The sequence below is a fragment of the Cylas formicarius genome, unplaced genomic scaffold, assembly GCF_029955315.1.
Source record: "Cylas formicarius isolate icCylForm1 unplaced genomic scaffold, icCylForm1.1 PGA_scaffold_1__22_contigs__length_36826433, whole genome shotgun sequence".
NCBI classification, from domain to species: Eukaryota; Metazoa; Arthropoda; class Insecta; order Coleoptera; family Brentidae; genus Cylas; species Cylas formicarius.
In genome coordinates, this window is record NW_026844264.1 from 19,629,454 (window position 1) to 19,648,013 (window position 18,560).

At 33.3% G+C, this 18,560-nt stretch overlaps 1 protein-coding gene across 1 annotated transcript; it reads left to right on the forward strand.

Moving 5' to 3' along the window:
• The first annotated feature begins 564 nt into the window (after positions 1-564).
• On the forward strand, positions 565-2,258 carry LOC132696540 (immunoglobulin-binding protein 1). Its single transcript, XM_060661425.1, has 5 exons — positions 565-940; positions 989-1,341; positions 1,395-1,671; positions 1,819-1,965; positions 2,031-2,258. The coding sequence occupies exons 1-5, from the start codon at positions 833-835 to the stop codon at positions 2,172-2,174; spliced, it is 1,029 nt and encodes a 342-aa protein (XP_060517408.1). The 5' UTR covers positions 565-832; the 3' UTR covers positions 2,175-2,258.
• Positions 2,259-18,560: the final 16,302 nt, after the last annotated feature.

Below are 18,560 nucleotides of genomic sequence, written 5' to 3' on the forward strand. Positions count from 1 at the left end.
AATCGTCGTCGGCCCCGTCGTTTTTCCCTGTTCACGCCGGTATGGAGGCCGGATGGGCCCGGATGGTCCGTGGTGGAAGCGGGGGGAAGCCGATTTTTTTGGTATCGATCAGAATCGTTTTTTGCTAGCTGAGCAAATTATTGGTTATTTTTCTTCTTTGTACGTGGTGGTCATTGACCAGAAACGAAAATCCTCGACGGAAGTCGGCAATGGGTGAATGATCCTAGCAGTCTAGCCCAACATTTTTTGTGAAACGCATAATTGAATTGAATTGGATTCTGTGGTGGAACATTGCACGCGGCGGTTTAACCTCCGTTCGTTCCCTACAAAATCCGTTGTAATCGTCCAAAAATTTTGAAATCGGTCTCCACTGAGTGGATTTAGTGTTTTCAGTGTTTTGTGAACGTTGTAAAGTGATAATCGTCGCCGATCCCTTCGTTTTTCCCCGTTCACGCCGGTATAGAGGCCGGATGGGCCCGGTTGGTCCTTGGCGGAAGCGGGGGTGTCGGTTTTTTTTTGGTATCGGTCAAATTTGTTTTTTTGCTAGTTGAGCAAATATTGGTTATATGTCTTTGTACGTGTTGGTCCATGACCAAAAGCGAAGATCCTCGACGGAAGTCGGCAATGGGCGAATGATCCTAGCAGTCGTGCCCAACATTTTTTGTGAAACGCATACTTGAACTTAATTGAATTGATTCAAATGTTGATTCTATCCTCATGCTATTGACACATTATGCCAAACTTATAGAATCTAGATAAAGAAGAATTGCCCATCACATTTGGTTGAGTAAACAAATATTAAAATTCATCACATATTTTTATTGTTACCGCAATGTCAGACATTGAAAACATTCAACTTTCATCCATTTTTCATGAGGGTCTGGATTTGTTCAATAATATACAAAATAGCAAGGAGCCGACGAATAGCTTAGATACTCAGGTAAAGGAAACCAGCTTGTGATTATGTTTACTAATCATTTATTTCCAGTTAAGTATCAAGAAATGTATGAAGTATTTTGAGCAAGCAACTCCTCTAGTTTCATTGGCAAATATTTTCAGTAACAATGAGACTATTGATGAATTGGCTACAAATGATATTCAGTACTTGTTATTACCGGCCCTATTGGGTCTTCTTTCTCTTAAATTAACTAGCGGGGAAAGAAAGGATATTATAGAAGTGGCAGAAATATATTTTATTGATTTTTTAAAACGTACAAATGAATATGGTCTAAGTAATTATGTTGTTAAAGAAAATAAAACTAAAGACAATGAAACAAGAACAGAAGATGAATTTGAGCAGTTAAGACATGCTGTAAATACCCGAGCCAACAAAATACAAAGGTAACTGTTTGATTTCCTTTGGAAAATACATGAGTTATGTTTTTGTCTTTAAGATTTAATGAAAAGAAGCAGTTGCAGACCTGCCTAGAAAGTTTAAAGCAAGATGTTGAAAATGAACATGTTGATGAAGAGATTAAAAGAAATTATTTCCTAACTATGATTAAAGTATTTATCCATGAGGTTATTGATGAGCTGATTAGCATTGAAATGGAAAAACCTATACTGGAACATAGGGCCAAAATTAAGAGCGATGACATTCCTAATACTCCAAGAGAAAAACCTCCTCCTTTGAAGCCTATAATTATTACTAGAGATGAAGTTCAAAAAGCAGTATGTAATTTGAATTTTAATTTTTTATAGGAGTGTTGCACAAATATTTGTTTACGTATTTTAACGCCTCTTGCTGGTGTTTTATGTTTTAATAGACCTTATTGCAAAAACAAATATTGCGATATTGTGATTTTTTCCTAATATTAGGTTTATGGAGCTGGTTATCCATCTTTAGCTACTATGACAGTACAAGAGTTTTATGACAAGAGAGTTGCAGAAGGAGTTTTTCCAGATCCAAATAAACCAAGGACGGCGCCAATGAGTTTGCAAGATGCTGCATTATCAGGAGCATCTGTAAGTTTATATAACTCCACATTATTCAGATTTATATGTGAAATTTTTTATGGTTGTAAATGAAGATCAATGATGAGGATGTAATAGCAGAAGAAACGGAAAATAAAGAAGAACAGGACAATGAAGAATATATTCAGAAAATGAGAGCCCGTGATGAATTTAAAGATGACCACAGACGAGGGTGGGGCAATAGAATGAATCGCAGTTAAACGTTTGTTAAAAATAAAAAAACTTTTATTTATGTGTGCATTCTTGTTTTCAGAATATATTATGAGTCTGTTCAATAATAATAAATGTTTTTTAGTACAAAAATTGAACTGATTGCTTCTATCCTAATTTAAAGTTAGGTTAACCTTTTTTCTTCAAAAATCAACCTCACCTTTGATTCAGGGATGTTGTCGCGTTTGTTCACACTAGCCGAGTCGATCGAAACGGGAAATGTTTCCCACTACTCAAAGCGACTGTAGATGATGGACGTGAACTAAACTTTTGTTGTGATGTATTATTTTAAAAGAAAACAGCAAGAGCTGGGAGAACGGCTAACTTTAACAAAATTTAATCACTCATGTTGAGATTCATGAAGACTAATAAATTGTATTGTTTGCGAATTGCCTTTAACATCTGTATCTTTTAGACATTTTGCTATTCAAGGGTGTTGTTACTTTTATGCCTTTTTTGAATTGCTACTTCTGAATAATATCGGCCACATGGGTCACTTTTTACGACCGTTTTTAGGTAATTAGTTAACCCTCAAAGTAAATGCGTTGTTCCGTTGATCTGCATTTATTTTATCCTATTATATTTTTCACTAATTTTATTTTATTAAACTGCACGGAGATTTTTTTAACTGTGTTGAATCCTTTTATTCTAAACAGTTCAACAACTCGGTTGAGAAGTGAGGGAAGAAGGGAGGAAGTTTTGTTAAAATGTCCATGTTACATTTGAGTTTTCATGAAAAACTATCGAAACACAATATCTAAAGACTGCATTTGTTCTGAAAAAAGGTTGTCGATATTTCTTAGGTAAGAAAAATTTCATTTTAAAACACACCTTCGTTTATACTGGTTTATTTAAAGAAAGTCACACAAGTCAGCTTAAGCATTTTAAAAATTTTGAAAATTTAGTAGAACTTCAGTGTTATGCTGCAGTAGGACAGTTCTTTCATGGACAAGGCGGATAAAATCTTAAGGATTTATCATCATTTTACAAAATGTTTTCACGTAAGAACATAGAAAATTTGCATTGCACTGACTGCAGCAAACGAGTAGCGCGCAGGATTTCCGTTTTCCGTACCCGACATCCGACCAACGCGGACAGCGTTATATAACCAAGTAGGCGAGTAAGATTCATGTAAAATGTTTAACCATTAGAGCATGCTGTTTTTTTAATGAATTTTAATAAAATGAGTTTTTAAATAGTTAATTTTAATATCGGAAAACGCTGCACCATGAGGAGCACGGAATACATCTCACTCCTTAACTTAAAAGCTTTACATGTTGCCTACCTAACTTAAGATCTTTAATACTGGCTTGCGCATTCACCGAATTTAACAGTTATTAAGTACCTATCGTATTTATTTCTAACACCCTCTCCTAAGAATTCTTAAAAGAGAAAATTTTAATTAAACGAATCAGCTCTAAACTTATTAAAATTGTTTACATCAAGAGGTTTAGTAAATATATCAGTTACCTGAAACTCTGAGCTACAATATTCAAACTTGACTAAGCCTTCACTAAATTGCCAACTAATAAAATCTGACCATTCCTTATCATCTTCAGTGCACTTTAGTTGTCAACTCTCAATGTCACATTCAGCTTCTCTTCTATCAGATACTGGAGTTACAAAAGTTCCTTGGTGCAATCAACAACAGATATAAATCCAGCTTTAGTACTATACAGGGCTACAATTTCTTGAACAGCATCGAATAGGAGCATCACAGTAAAAAATGACATATCCATTTATGCTCTTTCTGTCATCAGTCTCAATCACAATACATTAGTAACTCATTTTGTTTGTCCTTCTTTCTCGTACGTTAATCCAAAATCTTGGTTGCATACTATACTTTTTCTACGACCGTTAGTTTTTGGGTACATTTTCGCAAAACAACGCCAATACATTCTCTGACATGACCGTCAGAATTGACAAACGTCAAAATTCAAAGCGTGGGAAATATCTCCGAAAACATCCGATTGCTCCCAAATCCGTGCGGTAAAATCCCGGAAATGTCCGAAATGGTTCGGATTCGTGGGAAACGAAACTGACGTAGTAAAGTGACGCTTCCCGCACGCTAGATCGGTGTGTAATTAGGTATTTTACAGACGGGAGTAGAAAAAAAGTCTTTTCATGTTCGATTAGAAGTGATGCTATTAAAAGTGTTTGTGTTTAGGATATTAAATTATATTTATGTCTACTCCACTTAAGATTTGTTTGATAAACAAAATGTATGAAATGAGGAATATACCTACGAGCTAATTAAGTTTTATATAAATTGTAACAAAATAAAATCTTCCCATAAGGCATTAGTAAAAAGTAAATAATAAAAAGAAAATTTTAGGTTAGGTATCTAACAAAGTAAAGTAAAATTCCTAGCGCTTCTCTGTATTGAAATTCTTTGTTTCTTTCTGAATTATCTTGCTTGTTATTGTAAAGCATAAGTTTCATTGCTTTACAATTCGTCATTTGAAATTTTTGTAGCACTGAGACAGTATATTTCTTCTAATCTGTCTGTTTTTCTTTTAATATCAATTTATAGATATTTTGGATTTTTGTATTCAACGATATTTTCTCGGGTCCAACACCCGGCAAGTGAGAGCGGACTGTTGTCCCATTTTAAAAGTATCAACAAGTACCAATTGTTTCATAATGGCGCTGTTTGAAATTTGACATTATGGCCGAGAGCAATTTAGGAAAATTACCGTTAAGTAAGTATGATACTAATACTAGGGAAGAAAGGACAAAAGGGGACAAAAACTAACCAAAACTAAATATACTTCAAGGCCACCCCTCCATCCGTCACATTTTTCGGAACTTATCTGCGCAAGGCATATTCAATTCAATGATGCGTTTCACAGATAGCTGTTGGGCAAGACTACCAGGATCATTCGCCCATTGCCGACTTCCGTCGAGGATTCGCGCAAGGCATATACAGGTTCATTAAACTGAGGTGATTCGGGACTGAAACTACAAGGGCTCAGTAATGTGGCGACAGGTGGCGGCCGGCCATGAGGGCGTGCCCCACATATTTTCTGTTTTGTGCGAGGTTAATTTTTCCCTTCACGTTTGAATTAAGAATTACTTAATGGTTCTTTTGTGGATCTAGGTTGACATGCAATTTTACTAAACTAAAAAGTTTGCCAACTTTTAACTTTTTATTATTTTTTACATGAAATAAAATATGCTCATGTGCGTCAAGAACATCAGTTCTAACTGTTATATAATGGAACGTCAATTTTTTGAAATTAATACTAAAATCGATCGCCTATAACTGAAAAGGATTTTTGGCTATTTTCTGTAAAACTGGCCGAAAATGGAATTATTTACTATAAAGAAGAATAATTTGGCAAGTGAGCATGCGTTATTAATTTTTAACTAATTCACAAAATACCGCGGCGATCCGCTTTTTTCTTAATTTTAATGCTTATGTTAAATTAGTGCAAAAACGAGAAGCTATTCCTACTCAATTTGCCAATCGAAATTTTGCAAGTGGTACTGCTGATGCCTTTACAATTATATTAGTTTGGTTGTTAAAAATCATAAATGTTAAAAAGGAACATAACTTATCTTTTGGATAAAAAATCTAAGGTTCTAAATCAATGACAGAAGTTAAACGATATTGTTTTAATGAACTTGAAATATCCTGTTAGGTAAACTTCAAGCGGATGATTTGGAAAAAAGATTTGGCAAAAGTCAGCCTTGGCTACAAATTGAACAAAACGATCCTGATATTATATTAATAGAAACTAATTTAGAGAATGTCAGTGACTCGGTCAGTGATGACATACCCATGATCTCTTATTTGCTAGGCTATTGGTGCTGTGTTACATAAGTTATGTTTTAGACAACGGGCATCTGTCTGTCGATCATAAATGACTATTCATACGATTGTTCACATGTCAACCATAGTAATTACTTACACGGTCTTCTGAAAAGTTACTGTGGTAAATATAATGATCATTTGGCTAAGTCAGCTAAAAGTTGTAAATTAAAGATTCTTACTAAATAGTCTGTTTTGTTTTATAGTCCATTTCAAAGTTCTATGCTGTGGTAATTCATGCTACTGCGTGCTAATTATTTAATTAAAAATTGTGATACTGCTGTATATTTTTCATTCAATTTTATTCAGTAGAGAGCTAAAACTAATTTATTTTGAATTTATGAACCCTGACGTGAACAATAACAGCCAATTTAAATGATTTTTTTTGTATTTAATTAAGCCATTTAGGCTTTTCCTTAGGACATACCTAGAAAAATAATAACTTAATTTTTAACTGAACTCAAGATTTATGCTTATAACACCACATCCTTAAGGAATACTTTGTATAATCGAATTTGAATAATAAAATTGGCTGCTTTGCTTGATATAAAATGTCAAGTGACAGTTAACTATAACCAGATGTAAAATTAAGCATTTTCAGTATCTAGGTTGTTTCTATTTTCTCGGCTTTAGTTTTGCATTCAATTTTTATATCGTAGTATGCGATCTAGCTAAGCTTATCTTAGTTAGTATCCTGACCAAAAGTTATTAGTTGGTTAGTTTTTGTTAGTTTATAGTTGCTCCATTAACAACAATATCAACAATAAACTAACCAAAAATAAGGAAATAAGCTTAGGTAGACTGCATACTAAACGGGCACCTGTTACTGGTGATATTAGGAAAAATAATCATCTGTTATCGGGTTTTTACTACCATCTATCATCTGATTTGATCTCTATTCAGTTTAAATTAAAAAATATTGGGGATGTTGGGAATATTGGGATCTAAAAAGAATTACCCCTTTCTTAAAATAATAATAGGGAACTTTTATTCGATTTGCGTATCTTGTGTTTTCATCGAGAAGTTCTGGAATATCCTTGAGACATTTCACTTTTCCCCATGTCTTCCTCTCCCTGAATAATTTGAAAACGGTGGATTTTCCAATTCCAGTCATTCAGTCGTTCCGCAACCTTTTGTACAGTGAAATTGGAGCAATTGTGTTTTATGCGATCGTGAAAATTATGCTTTCATTCACTCTTGTTGGAATGTTAGGTATAGAGCTTTATTTTGAGTTCTAAGTTACGAGAGGAGTGAGACGAATCTAGCATAAGAAAAATAAGTAAATTAAAAAAAAAAGATGCACAGTATCAACATTTTAGAAATATATTTTTGCCGTTTGCTTATTTCCTACAAAGGTGTGTCAGCAAATACTTAAAGACCGATCTACAGAGCTTTAAAAGAACGTTATTAGAAGTATACTTTTCTTACTACACATTTTTCCAAAATACGAATACATACAATGTAATGAATACTGCCGTCAGTGCTTTAAATATCTACCGAAAACACCCGATCGCTCCGAACCCGTGACTAAAGTACCGGAAACGGACAAATTAGGTCGCGGCAGTGTTTAATAAGACTAGCAATAGAAAACTAACTGATATTTACAAATTCATATTTTTAATTATGTTTATATGTTTATATTTATCACTTTTTTGTCGGGTTCAATTCAATTCAAACTAATTAATACGCAATAACGAAGTAATAATTATCGGACATTATTACAGAAGATAAGAGAACTTGATTTTTATTGGATATGTGTCATTTTCAAAAGGCAAGGAGTAATAAAATCTCACATGTAAAATTTAGGCGAATTTAATACTTTGACAATGCAATGCAAATGCAAAAATTAATAAAGACTTTCTTATGGGTTATATCGATATATGGTAGAGACAAATAATTTTAAAGTTACTGGGTTTATTTTTATCCGCCAGGATCTGTTAAATGAATAGAATAATGCAATAAACCCTACAACTTTCCTGTTTACTATTTTTTGATATAGCCCATAATAAAGCCTATAGATAGTTATGCATATTCTTCCAAATCTGAGGAACTATCTTGTACTCTTGATATTAGATATTAAAGAGTCTGTCGCTCGATCAAAAACCTTAACAAGATCCCACATTTTTCTTCTTCGTTAATATGATGCACAGCTTTTCGTCACTTAATTTACAGTGATATGGTGGTAAGCGCAGAAAAGAAATGTATATATGTTAGTGTAAACTCACTATAGCTAATAGTTTTTTCTTTATGTTTTTTTTTTCAAATCCAATATCTGTGCTGGTAGGCTAGACGTTATTCTCCTGCTTTCTCCAGGACGAAGTGGGTGTTTTTTCTATGCATAATCCATAACCACTGGTAAGTCAATCGCAACATCGGCCTTCATGTCCTACTGATAATTTCCTGGCATAATTCATATCATTCAAGGTTTTCCATAGTAGTTTTCTTCTTATTAAAGCCTTTCTTTTGTACAAGCCCCACCAAAATTTTGTTTTAGAGTGGGTATTCACTTTTTGAAATAGAAAGAGTAACAATTAAAAACATTTACAATAGCGCATGCTATTAATACATAACTTTTAATACGTCAGTATGAGTATATACCTATGCTTTTTGCCCACCTGAAATATTGCCCAATTTATATGGATTTATATGTTACTGTGCTACTACGACCCTTAAATTTGGTCGTACTGAACGGAAAATCTCTTTAACTCCGCACCATTTAGAAACTAATTTTAATGCATTTGATTTTATGTTTTTCTTTTGTATCCATATGTTATTAAAAAAATAAATCTTTGGTTGATTCTTTTTATTCTGCATCCCACCATTTTAATGTGTAATCGCTTGTTCGTGTAAATTCGAATGCGTTGACTTAGAAAAGGGGTAAAGTATTCAGGGACTACAGCATATGTGAGGGCAAGAACAATAGAGCCTTTTATGCATATTTTAGAAATGCGACAAATCCAGTGGCAGCACGGTAGCAAAAAATATGGAAGACATCAACTGTTGTTACTCATAAAAACAATTTTTGACAGTTTAGTGAGCGTTTATTTATCAAGTGGTATATTATGCAACGAATTTAATAAACTCCACTTTAGTCACGAGTTTGATATATTTAATAAACGTGTGATTGAAGGAGTTTATTAACGTGTTGCTGACTATACTTTTTCTGCGACCGTTAGTTTTTCATTAGATTTTTGCAAAACAGCATGGATACATTCACCATTCATTTAATAAACTTAGTGCCATGACTAAAATCTAAACGAAAACAATCGATCGCTCCCAATCCCGTAGGTATGTACCGGAAAAGCTCGAAGTGACTCGCTACAGCCAATAATGAGGTTAACAGCACCTATGGTCGCTAGCCCCTTCGAATGCAAAAATGCACCCCAAATTGACGGTCGTAGAATAAGTATAGCATGCAACACATTGGAAAAAAATCTTTTCGTCACTTGCAGATATTGTAGGGAGATTTACGATAGAGTGTCAAAAAAATCGATTTTGATTGGTTAAATTAAATGTGAAATTTTCACATTAATTTTATTGTTATTATCTTAGTATATTTGGAATATTGCCTTCCAATGTTCTAGCCGAATATCCGATTTAAGCTAACGCCGCAGCTTGAAGCTATGATCATATCATAGGAATTAATTTTTTGAACCAAGAATACTTCAAAATGGTCTTATTAAAATTTTATGATAACTATATCTTCAATTTTTGCTATTTTAGGCTAGGAACAAGATATCAGGACGCGGATTTCACTAATCTAGAAAAGTATCATTTCACTGCATTTTTATGAAAAAAGTCATATTGTTACATTGTGCATTTAACGATGTTTCGTTATTAAATTAAAAGCGCCCTCTAGCGGAATTAGTAATGTATTATTAGTAGAAGTATTACTTAGAAGATAAGTTTGGTGAACCAATAATCGTATATTGTGCAACAAGTGTGGTAAATTTACGAGTTTATTTGTCACAAGCGGAGCGAGTGCCTAATAAAAGAGTGACTTAAAAAGTTTTTCTACTCCATTCTGTGAAATGCCTAAATATTCACCGATCTAGCATGCGGAAAGCGTCACTTTACGACGTGAGTTTCTTGCCTCACGGATCCCAAGGGGCTCGGATCCGAGAAGATGGATTTCGGGGATGTTACCGCACGGGTTTGGGAGCAATTTGATGTTTTTGATGTGATTTGATGTACGTAACTTCACAAACTAACGGCCGTGGAAGAAGTATAGTATCCAAAACGTTCGGTAAAAATCCAGTTTAGCACACTGCTTTTACATGCATACTATTTTCTACTCCCTGCTGTAAAATTACACCGATCTAGCGTGCGGTATATTTACTATGTGGGAGAAATCACTGTAAAAAATAAAAATCTTTGAAGTCTGAAAATATTTCCGCGTTCTCCTTAGACCACTTGAGAAATATACTTTTTCCGGCAGGTCTTGATGAAGAATCGTTTTAGAGTTTAGTATTTTGCTTGTGTATTTGTTGTATCCTGTTGGCTAATGTAAGCACCTCCGTTAGTGTTGTGATATTAAAAAAAAATAAAAATCAACCTTTGAAAGATGTTTTTATGTGCACCAAAGTAATTTCTTTTAGTGGGACAGTTTTCAAGACATCTTAAAGGCTCACTTAAACGAGACAAATAAGTAAACCCAAATGATATTTGTTAATATAAATAGAGTTAAGGTTTGATGAGTTATGTCTGTGAAGTGTATTTTTTTGCCTAAACCAAAACTTTAACGTAATACAAACTAGGTTATATAATTTTATTAATGAATTAAAATAATATTTATTATGATAAGAAAATCCTATCAACGAATATTTTGACCAAATAAGATGTTAACAGACTATTAGTTTGGTTTTTTTTAATGCACTTGGCACTCTTGAATTGACGTGATGTTTCAAAGAGCAGTTAGTGCATTTTTTTTTAATTTGAAAATGTCTTTTGTCACAGAATATGTTACTCATCCACTGAATAGATCTATTACAGTTTAGGTTTGTTTGAAGGTGTGGCGCTTAAATTAGTAAAAAACGCTCTGTTGAAACCTCGGGCTCTTTAGTGAAGTATAATTTTATTGAGCTATATGCTCAAGTTTGTGTTGTTTAGGCATATGACGCACAGATTTTTTCGATTGTGTTAAAAATTCCTCAGCTAGTTTAGTATGAAATTCTGCATATGTTCTTTTAAAAGAGTTTTGCGTTGTGCATGCCATGCAAAACCGCATTTATCAAAATATTTTTTGTGAAAAACATCTTCCTGCTTCAGGTCACTCTGTGATGTTTGGGACGACTCCTACAATTTTTACGTGCAATATAATATAATATGGATTCATTTTTGTATGCGCTACCACTAAGATTAATGTAACCCAAATAGCAGAAGGACGTTCTCGGGGTGTCTGACGGGACATAGCGTATATCTTGGGATATGCTGTTTCAACTAAGGGCCATCCTTAAGACGTCTCAAGGATGCTACTAATTGGAAAGTTCACAGTATATCAGATACGGATGTCCGTATGATGTTTGTTAGGACATACTAAGGTATCCAGTTATACTAGTTGAGACGTCGGTAGTATATGCGAATGTGAGGATATAGGATTATATATATATAGATATACCAGTGGACCTTACTTATTAGGTTATTTCCAACAGCCTACGAGAAATACTGAAAAGGTAAAGTCCAGCAGTCCAATTGGTTGTACGACTACAAAAATTCTATCCCATCCCATTCTATCCATCACTGGAATAGCAGGCGATATTTGAAATGCACAAGTTGCTTTTGATGCTAGAAGTGAAGGACTGCCGATTGGCACCATTAATAAAACACATTTTATACACATTTTTTTGTATTGTAGATATGAAAACATTGTAGGTATATAATTTAGCAAAAATATAGAACAATCTAACCTAAAGTATCTTAAATATAGAGTAAGATACTATATCTTGAACTAAACTCTAAAAGAATAACTAATATTTGACAGGTTTTCTGTCATTCTTTGGTGAAAGTGGATTGGCAAGCGGCTATTGAATTTTTATATTCTTTTGATGTTTGTGATGTGTTTGCCTTCTTATCCGCATTAAAAAAAAAGAACGAGACTGGTATCTTATTCGTTTAAAAAACAGATTTAAAAAATTCCCACATCCCCCTTTTACCTAAAGGCTTGATTTGACGCTGATAGTACTCTCATGAAAGTGATCTTAGATGCTAATCTCCACCATGATGTAGGTACATATACATTTATGTATTTCATTTCATTAAATACAAAATTCATTAAACTCTCATTGGTAAGATCTCTTTCATGAGAGTAGGTACTATCGCGCGCAAAAAAAACTACTACAAATATGACTTTTCAGTTTGACAGGAAAAGTCTATTATCATGCAATATTTTTTGTCAACCTAAAAATTTTCCTTTTTTTTAATTTTAATGAAAACAAGCCTTAAAAAATAGGAAAAACATTTTCATAAATTAACCCAAAAACAATTTTAATGTGAAAATTGTGCTTTATGCAGGGTGATTCCTAAAATTAATACTTTGTTTTTGGGACTGATTCTTGCATCCATTTTAAGAAAAAATACACTAACTATACTATATAATTAGAAATATAATTTTGTTCGGGGGGATTTTCTCTATCATTGCTTACTTAAATAAAAATAGTTTTGTATGCCTAAATATAACTGCTCAAAAAACATGAAGAGAAAGTGGATTTTATTTTTGTTTTCGAAAACAAAGCAATAAGATACAAAAAGAAGTTTGGAATAAAAAAAAATATGTAATCTAAAACGTATAATATAGGTAGGTATATATGTTACAAAATAGTTTTGTTTTAACTGGATCCAGCAATCATTCCTTAAAAAAAGTATCAACTAAGCAATCGCCATAATATATATTTTATTAAATTATATTTCTTATACTTTATTTATATTACATTTACGTCCTATTTATTGTCAAAAAACATAACACTTACTTACCAAATATTAATTTGGTCAATTTTAATTTTGAAAATTTCTCCTTTTTCTTCATGCCTAACCATTAAATTTTATTGCAAATTCTATTGAAATCAGCGGGGTCGGAGCTTGTTTTACAAACTCATAACTGCTGCCGCCGCCTGATGTTGCTATCTCATTGACCTAGCAAAATAATAAAAAACAAGGCATGATGTTGGTAGACTACCGAAGAATGGTTTGTTCAGGTTAGAATTTATCAAATCTTATGTTATATATTACCATAAAGCTTTACTTACATGAATTATTAGTTCTTCAGTAATAATAATACCACAAAAAAAGTAGTAAGCACAGCACACAAAATATTCAAAATAGACGCCAAGTCGCCGTATAAAAGGCTGAAAAGATGAGAAGGAGAAGAAGCCAACGAGACTCGAACGAGTCCGGCAAGACACGACCGCGAGTAGTTGCGTTATTGGTTGAGACCGAACAGTGTGTCTGTAGTATTTTTATTAAAAAAGCGTTTCCTGTCTCCTTCGTGTCCAAAAATAATAAAAACAAGTTGATTTTAAAGGTTTGATTCCTTTTTTTAGGACTTGCGAATACTGACGTCGATGTAGATATTCACAAAAACGATGCCAATAAAATGTCTCCCAAAACACCACAAATCTAACAAATCTGAGTATTTTTCTTGTCATTTGTTAAAAATTTAACTTTTTAGGTCTCCTTTTGTTTTACGGTTTTTCACTTTGTTCCCTTATTTCTATTCGAATGTTCCCATTATGGCGCAGGGAGATATCCTCTGGCCGTCTATTTAGAGGATATCGTGTACAGTAAATCCATAAGCTATCCATTCAGAAGATATCCCTGGGATGTATTTTACAGTATATTCTTAATATATATGCTAACTTATATCCTAAGAATATTCTCGACATGCTACTTGAATTGGATATTCCCGGGATATACTTGGGATATTGTGTGGTATCTGGGAAATGAGAGGCAAACTTTTCTTCAAAGTAATTGAATTATTACAAGTCGAACATTTCAATTTAATTTAAATTTAGATAATTTAATTTTTATTATTGTTTGTTATTGTTGTTATTTCTCTATTTATTTGTTTTGGAATTCAGCTTTGATTGGATAAGAAAAATCACTTGAAACTTTTTTTGAGAGACTATGTAATTTTACATTAAGTGGGTAGACTCGCTTTTCTTGACATATTTTTTAAGAACCTATTTCATTTGATAATTGCGCATTATTTGTTGTTTCTTTGTTGAATAATTATCAGAGTACTTTTCAAAATTGGAGCAGGTAATGTTCGCAGCCGTTTTCATTAACGAATATAAAATCAACTCAATAAAAATTAGTAGTTACACTTCCCACTGTAAATAATGATTATGGAAAATTATCCTGGTACGAAATTATGTTACGCCGCTGATGACTACGTAGAGAAATCCCGTTCAGGGAAAGGTGAAAGGCCAGACAGAATGGCGACCGTTGGATGAGAGTCTTTGCCCTTTGCGTAGTATTCTCTGCTGCCGCCATATTTGCATCGTTTTCGATTTTATGGAGGTACTGATTTATGAGCGCTTTGATTCACTTTTCGAATTGCCGTACGACGATAACGCAATAATAGAGAATATATGCGGGCGCAGATATAGAAAGCAAAAATATCTAAGCATAACCGGTTGCTATATGTATTACATATATATAACTACTAGATATATTGAACACAGAGGCTGTATATACGGCAGAATAGTTACACTTCAGGCGGCTATAAGATTTTAATTCGGGATTGAATCTTTTCGACATGCTTGTGAAAACATATTGCCTAGAAAATACCATAGTAAAATCAAGAACGGTCGCACTTGCCAACTGACAGTCAGCGCTGACACGGTTGAGAATCAGGACCACAATTAGCAGAAGAGTTTTGGAATGACTCGCCCATGCGCAGATCCGATATCGATCCTGGGAATTTTTTGATGTTAGTTACGAAAGAATCAATGTAATCGGTATACTGGGTAGTTGACGGCATTTAATAATTTTAAGTAATACACAGAATGTTTTATTTGGAAAACTAGAGTATTGATAATTTTTGTGTATAACATCTGAATAATTCATTTTAAAAGCATGAATGAATTTGATGTAGATAAATTTCTAATATATATAAGGCTTTCGCAAACAGTTACCAAAATTTTAGCCTTCTGTGAGGTCAAATATAGCTCAGGTAAAGTTTCAGTTCAGTAATATACTTTAGAGAAAAAAGTAAAGAAAAGCAATAAGTATTTCGAAAATCGTACTAGATATATAGATATAGCAAAGCATTAAGCAAAAATATTCAAAAAAGCAGTCAAAGTAAAAATCAAATAAAATATAGGGAATGCCATTTAAGATAGAAGCTAGAAGCGGCAGCGTTGAATTAATAGCAAAATTTTGGTAGTAGGAAAGCAAATAAAGCTAGCCGTCCACTGCAGGTATGACAGGGCTAGTTCACTGTTTAGTTGTCAGTTGCTAACGTCTTTGGAAAATCAGAAACTTGCAGATGACGTTAAGGAAAAAAAAAGCGATTGCGATTTTAGTTATTTATGTTTTATATTTTCGGACAGTTCAAAATAGAATTTAAAATTTCGTCCAACCATCAGTTTCAAAAAATTTTATTTTTCAAAATTAATATATCTGTTACATGAATAAGTCCAAATTGAAGAATATTGAAGTGAACAACAAACAAAACTGTTTAGAAAGGTTGTTACTTGACAATTTAATGCCATATAGAAAAGTTTAGCCTCCATCACATTAAAAAGTGATTTTTTAACAATCAAATCATTAATTAACGAGAATATAAGTCCTATATTTTTTATAAATCTCATTATTAGTGAGCCCGGTTTTTTTGTGTTTGTGCTGATGTAGAAAGAAGTATTTTGTTGAGTTTATGCGTATGTCATTTTTTTTAGGTATAATATTTCCGTATTAGTTAGCCTGTAATAATAATTTCACAATATCTTTAATGTTTTGTTCTTTAATTTTGAATCTCGATTCGGATTTTTATTATTTTTTTTTAAGTAGACACATCCGCCATCAGGCAGAAAAGGAATTTTAAATCATTTTGTTTTATTGGTTAGATATTTTTTAGATCTTAACATTAACGGAATATAAATAGCGGTAATCGTCTGCCTTTTTGGTACCTCTTACATTACTAACAAAATTTTCCTAATGTATTCATTATATGTATTGCTTTCTGATATGTGCGGAACAGTAGAAAAGCACATTTGCACAAGACCCTTTTTCTTACGTTAAGTAAGGTGGTTTTATCAAGGGACGCCAATGCAGATCTAAAGTTAAAATATGGTAATTTCCTATTGTTTATAGGACAAGTCTAAGTAAATCGGCAGAGCTTCTTGCCGGTGCATTGTTTCACGAAATAGCTCGGCATCTTGACGCGCCGGCAGTACAGCCAAGGAACGCTTAGTGCATAGATGAAATATGTATGAAGCTATGCGAAACTTTAATCTCGCTAAAACTAAATTGCCGAAATGTACAGATGAAATTATTTAAATTCCTTTTATTTATCGTATCCAATCCAATATGCCGGTGAGGAACGGTAGGTAGGTGGAGCCACCTTTATGCTAAACAATCTCTAGAATCTCTTTTGTGATGATGGACACTGATCTAATAGGAACTTTCTCATCATCCTTGCGCATTTTAATACCGTTTAATAATATTATAAGAATACGAATAGAATAGAGTTTCAGGACTTCAGTTATTTGTTATTAACAATTTCTTCTACTTGCGGTATTTGTTAAGAAAGTGCTTTTATATGAGTGGTCTTTCTAAACAGGGAAATATTTTGTATCTCTCTGGTCGGGTATCTGGCATTAACCTAATGATTATGTGGAACTTTGGCGGCTCTATTTGAAAATCTAATTAACTACAGGGCTGTACATATAAAAAAAAGGTTATGTTGTAAGTAAAATATCTCATTGCAGTAATATTTTTTCTAAGTAAAAAAAATGCTATTTCGGTAATGAACGTATATATTATTCTCTCATTTATTAGGTATTACTTGTTGTCTAAAAACTGATGTAATTTTTGTTTCCACAAACTTAGAATTTAGTGTACAATCCCAATTTGTAATAAAATTTGAGATAAAAATAGTCATTGCTTTCGAATCTGTTTGCGCGTTTAGGGAGCTTTAGATGTTTTTTTATAGGAAATACTGTTCGATTTGACGCCATAGAATTATTTTCTTTGTAAATATGCCAAGTCATGTGTCTACTCCAGTAAACCAAAAAAAAGCAAATAACAGACAGCCATCGACACATGATGCCTTGATACAACCTACAGTATTGTGAAATTGCACGAAATAATATCAAATAAAACAATTGATATTAAGAATTACGAATTAGCGTGCGGGAAGCGTCACTTTAACACGTCAGTTTCCTTTCCCACGAATCCGAGCCACTTCGGATATTTCCGGGATTTTACCGCACGGATTTGGGAGCAATCGGATGTTTTCGGAGATATTTCCCACGCTTTGAATTTTGACGTTTGTCAATTCTGACGGTCATGTCAGTGAATGTATTCGTGTTGTTTTACGAAAATGTATCCAAAAACTAACGGTCGTAGAAAAAGTATAGTATGCAACGCGTTCGGTAAACTTTTTAAGTCACTCGTTTATTAAAAACTCGCTCCGCTACGCTCCGTTCGTGTCAAATAAACTCGTGAGTTAAATGCCGTTTACCGCACTTGTTGCATAATATGCTATTTTAGGAGTTTCATTTCAAATGAAATTTCTACGCCGCTTAAAAGGTCTTTCGTTGCTAAAACGTAATGGCTATATTAATTTTCAAGAACTTTTCCTTGCCGTATTCGATTAGCGATTCGTCATTCAAAAAAAAGAAGAAAACGAATAATAACATAAATGCACCGTCATATTCAACATTAAAAAAACCGGCTGTACGAAAATCCACGTTCGTTCGGGTAACTTAAGGACAATTAAGCTGATGGAGGTAATTTTCATCATTTTCTTTAGTGTTGATTTTTTGGTTTAGTTTATAGCGATCAAAGGGTGTAAAAAAAATTCATAACAATACGTTTTATCAATTTTTATGATTTTTGTTTTCGGCAACCGAGTTCTAGTATTTTCAAAGGTGTTTTTTTTTGGTAGAGCAATTTGTACCTTAGAAAAACGATACCTTTCATGACAGTTGCCCAAACATAAATGCTTAAATTAATTAAACAACTATTTATTACTTTCTCCGTAAAAGCCGATTCTAAACTTAATTTTCTCAATTCGACGCCAAAAGATATTACCAGAAGATAGTTATGCGGGGAGCCGTCATCTTTTATCACGATAAACGAACTGACAGGCTTTACCTTTCGAGGCTGTTCAATTTAATTACATTTAGTGCACTTGGCACATCATTTTCTCCTTAAATAATCGGAAAGCCTTTCGAGCGTCCCTCGAAAATGTTTTAATAAGCGACGTTTAGCAGTAAAGAGGAGGAAACTGGTTTGAAATTACGACACTGTGTAGGTAAGTCTGCGCCATTTTGGACAAGCATATCTTTTCGCTTCCACTCAAATGTTTTTGCACAAAAATATCTGCGCTTGAAACATTTTC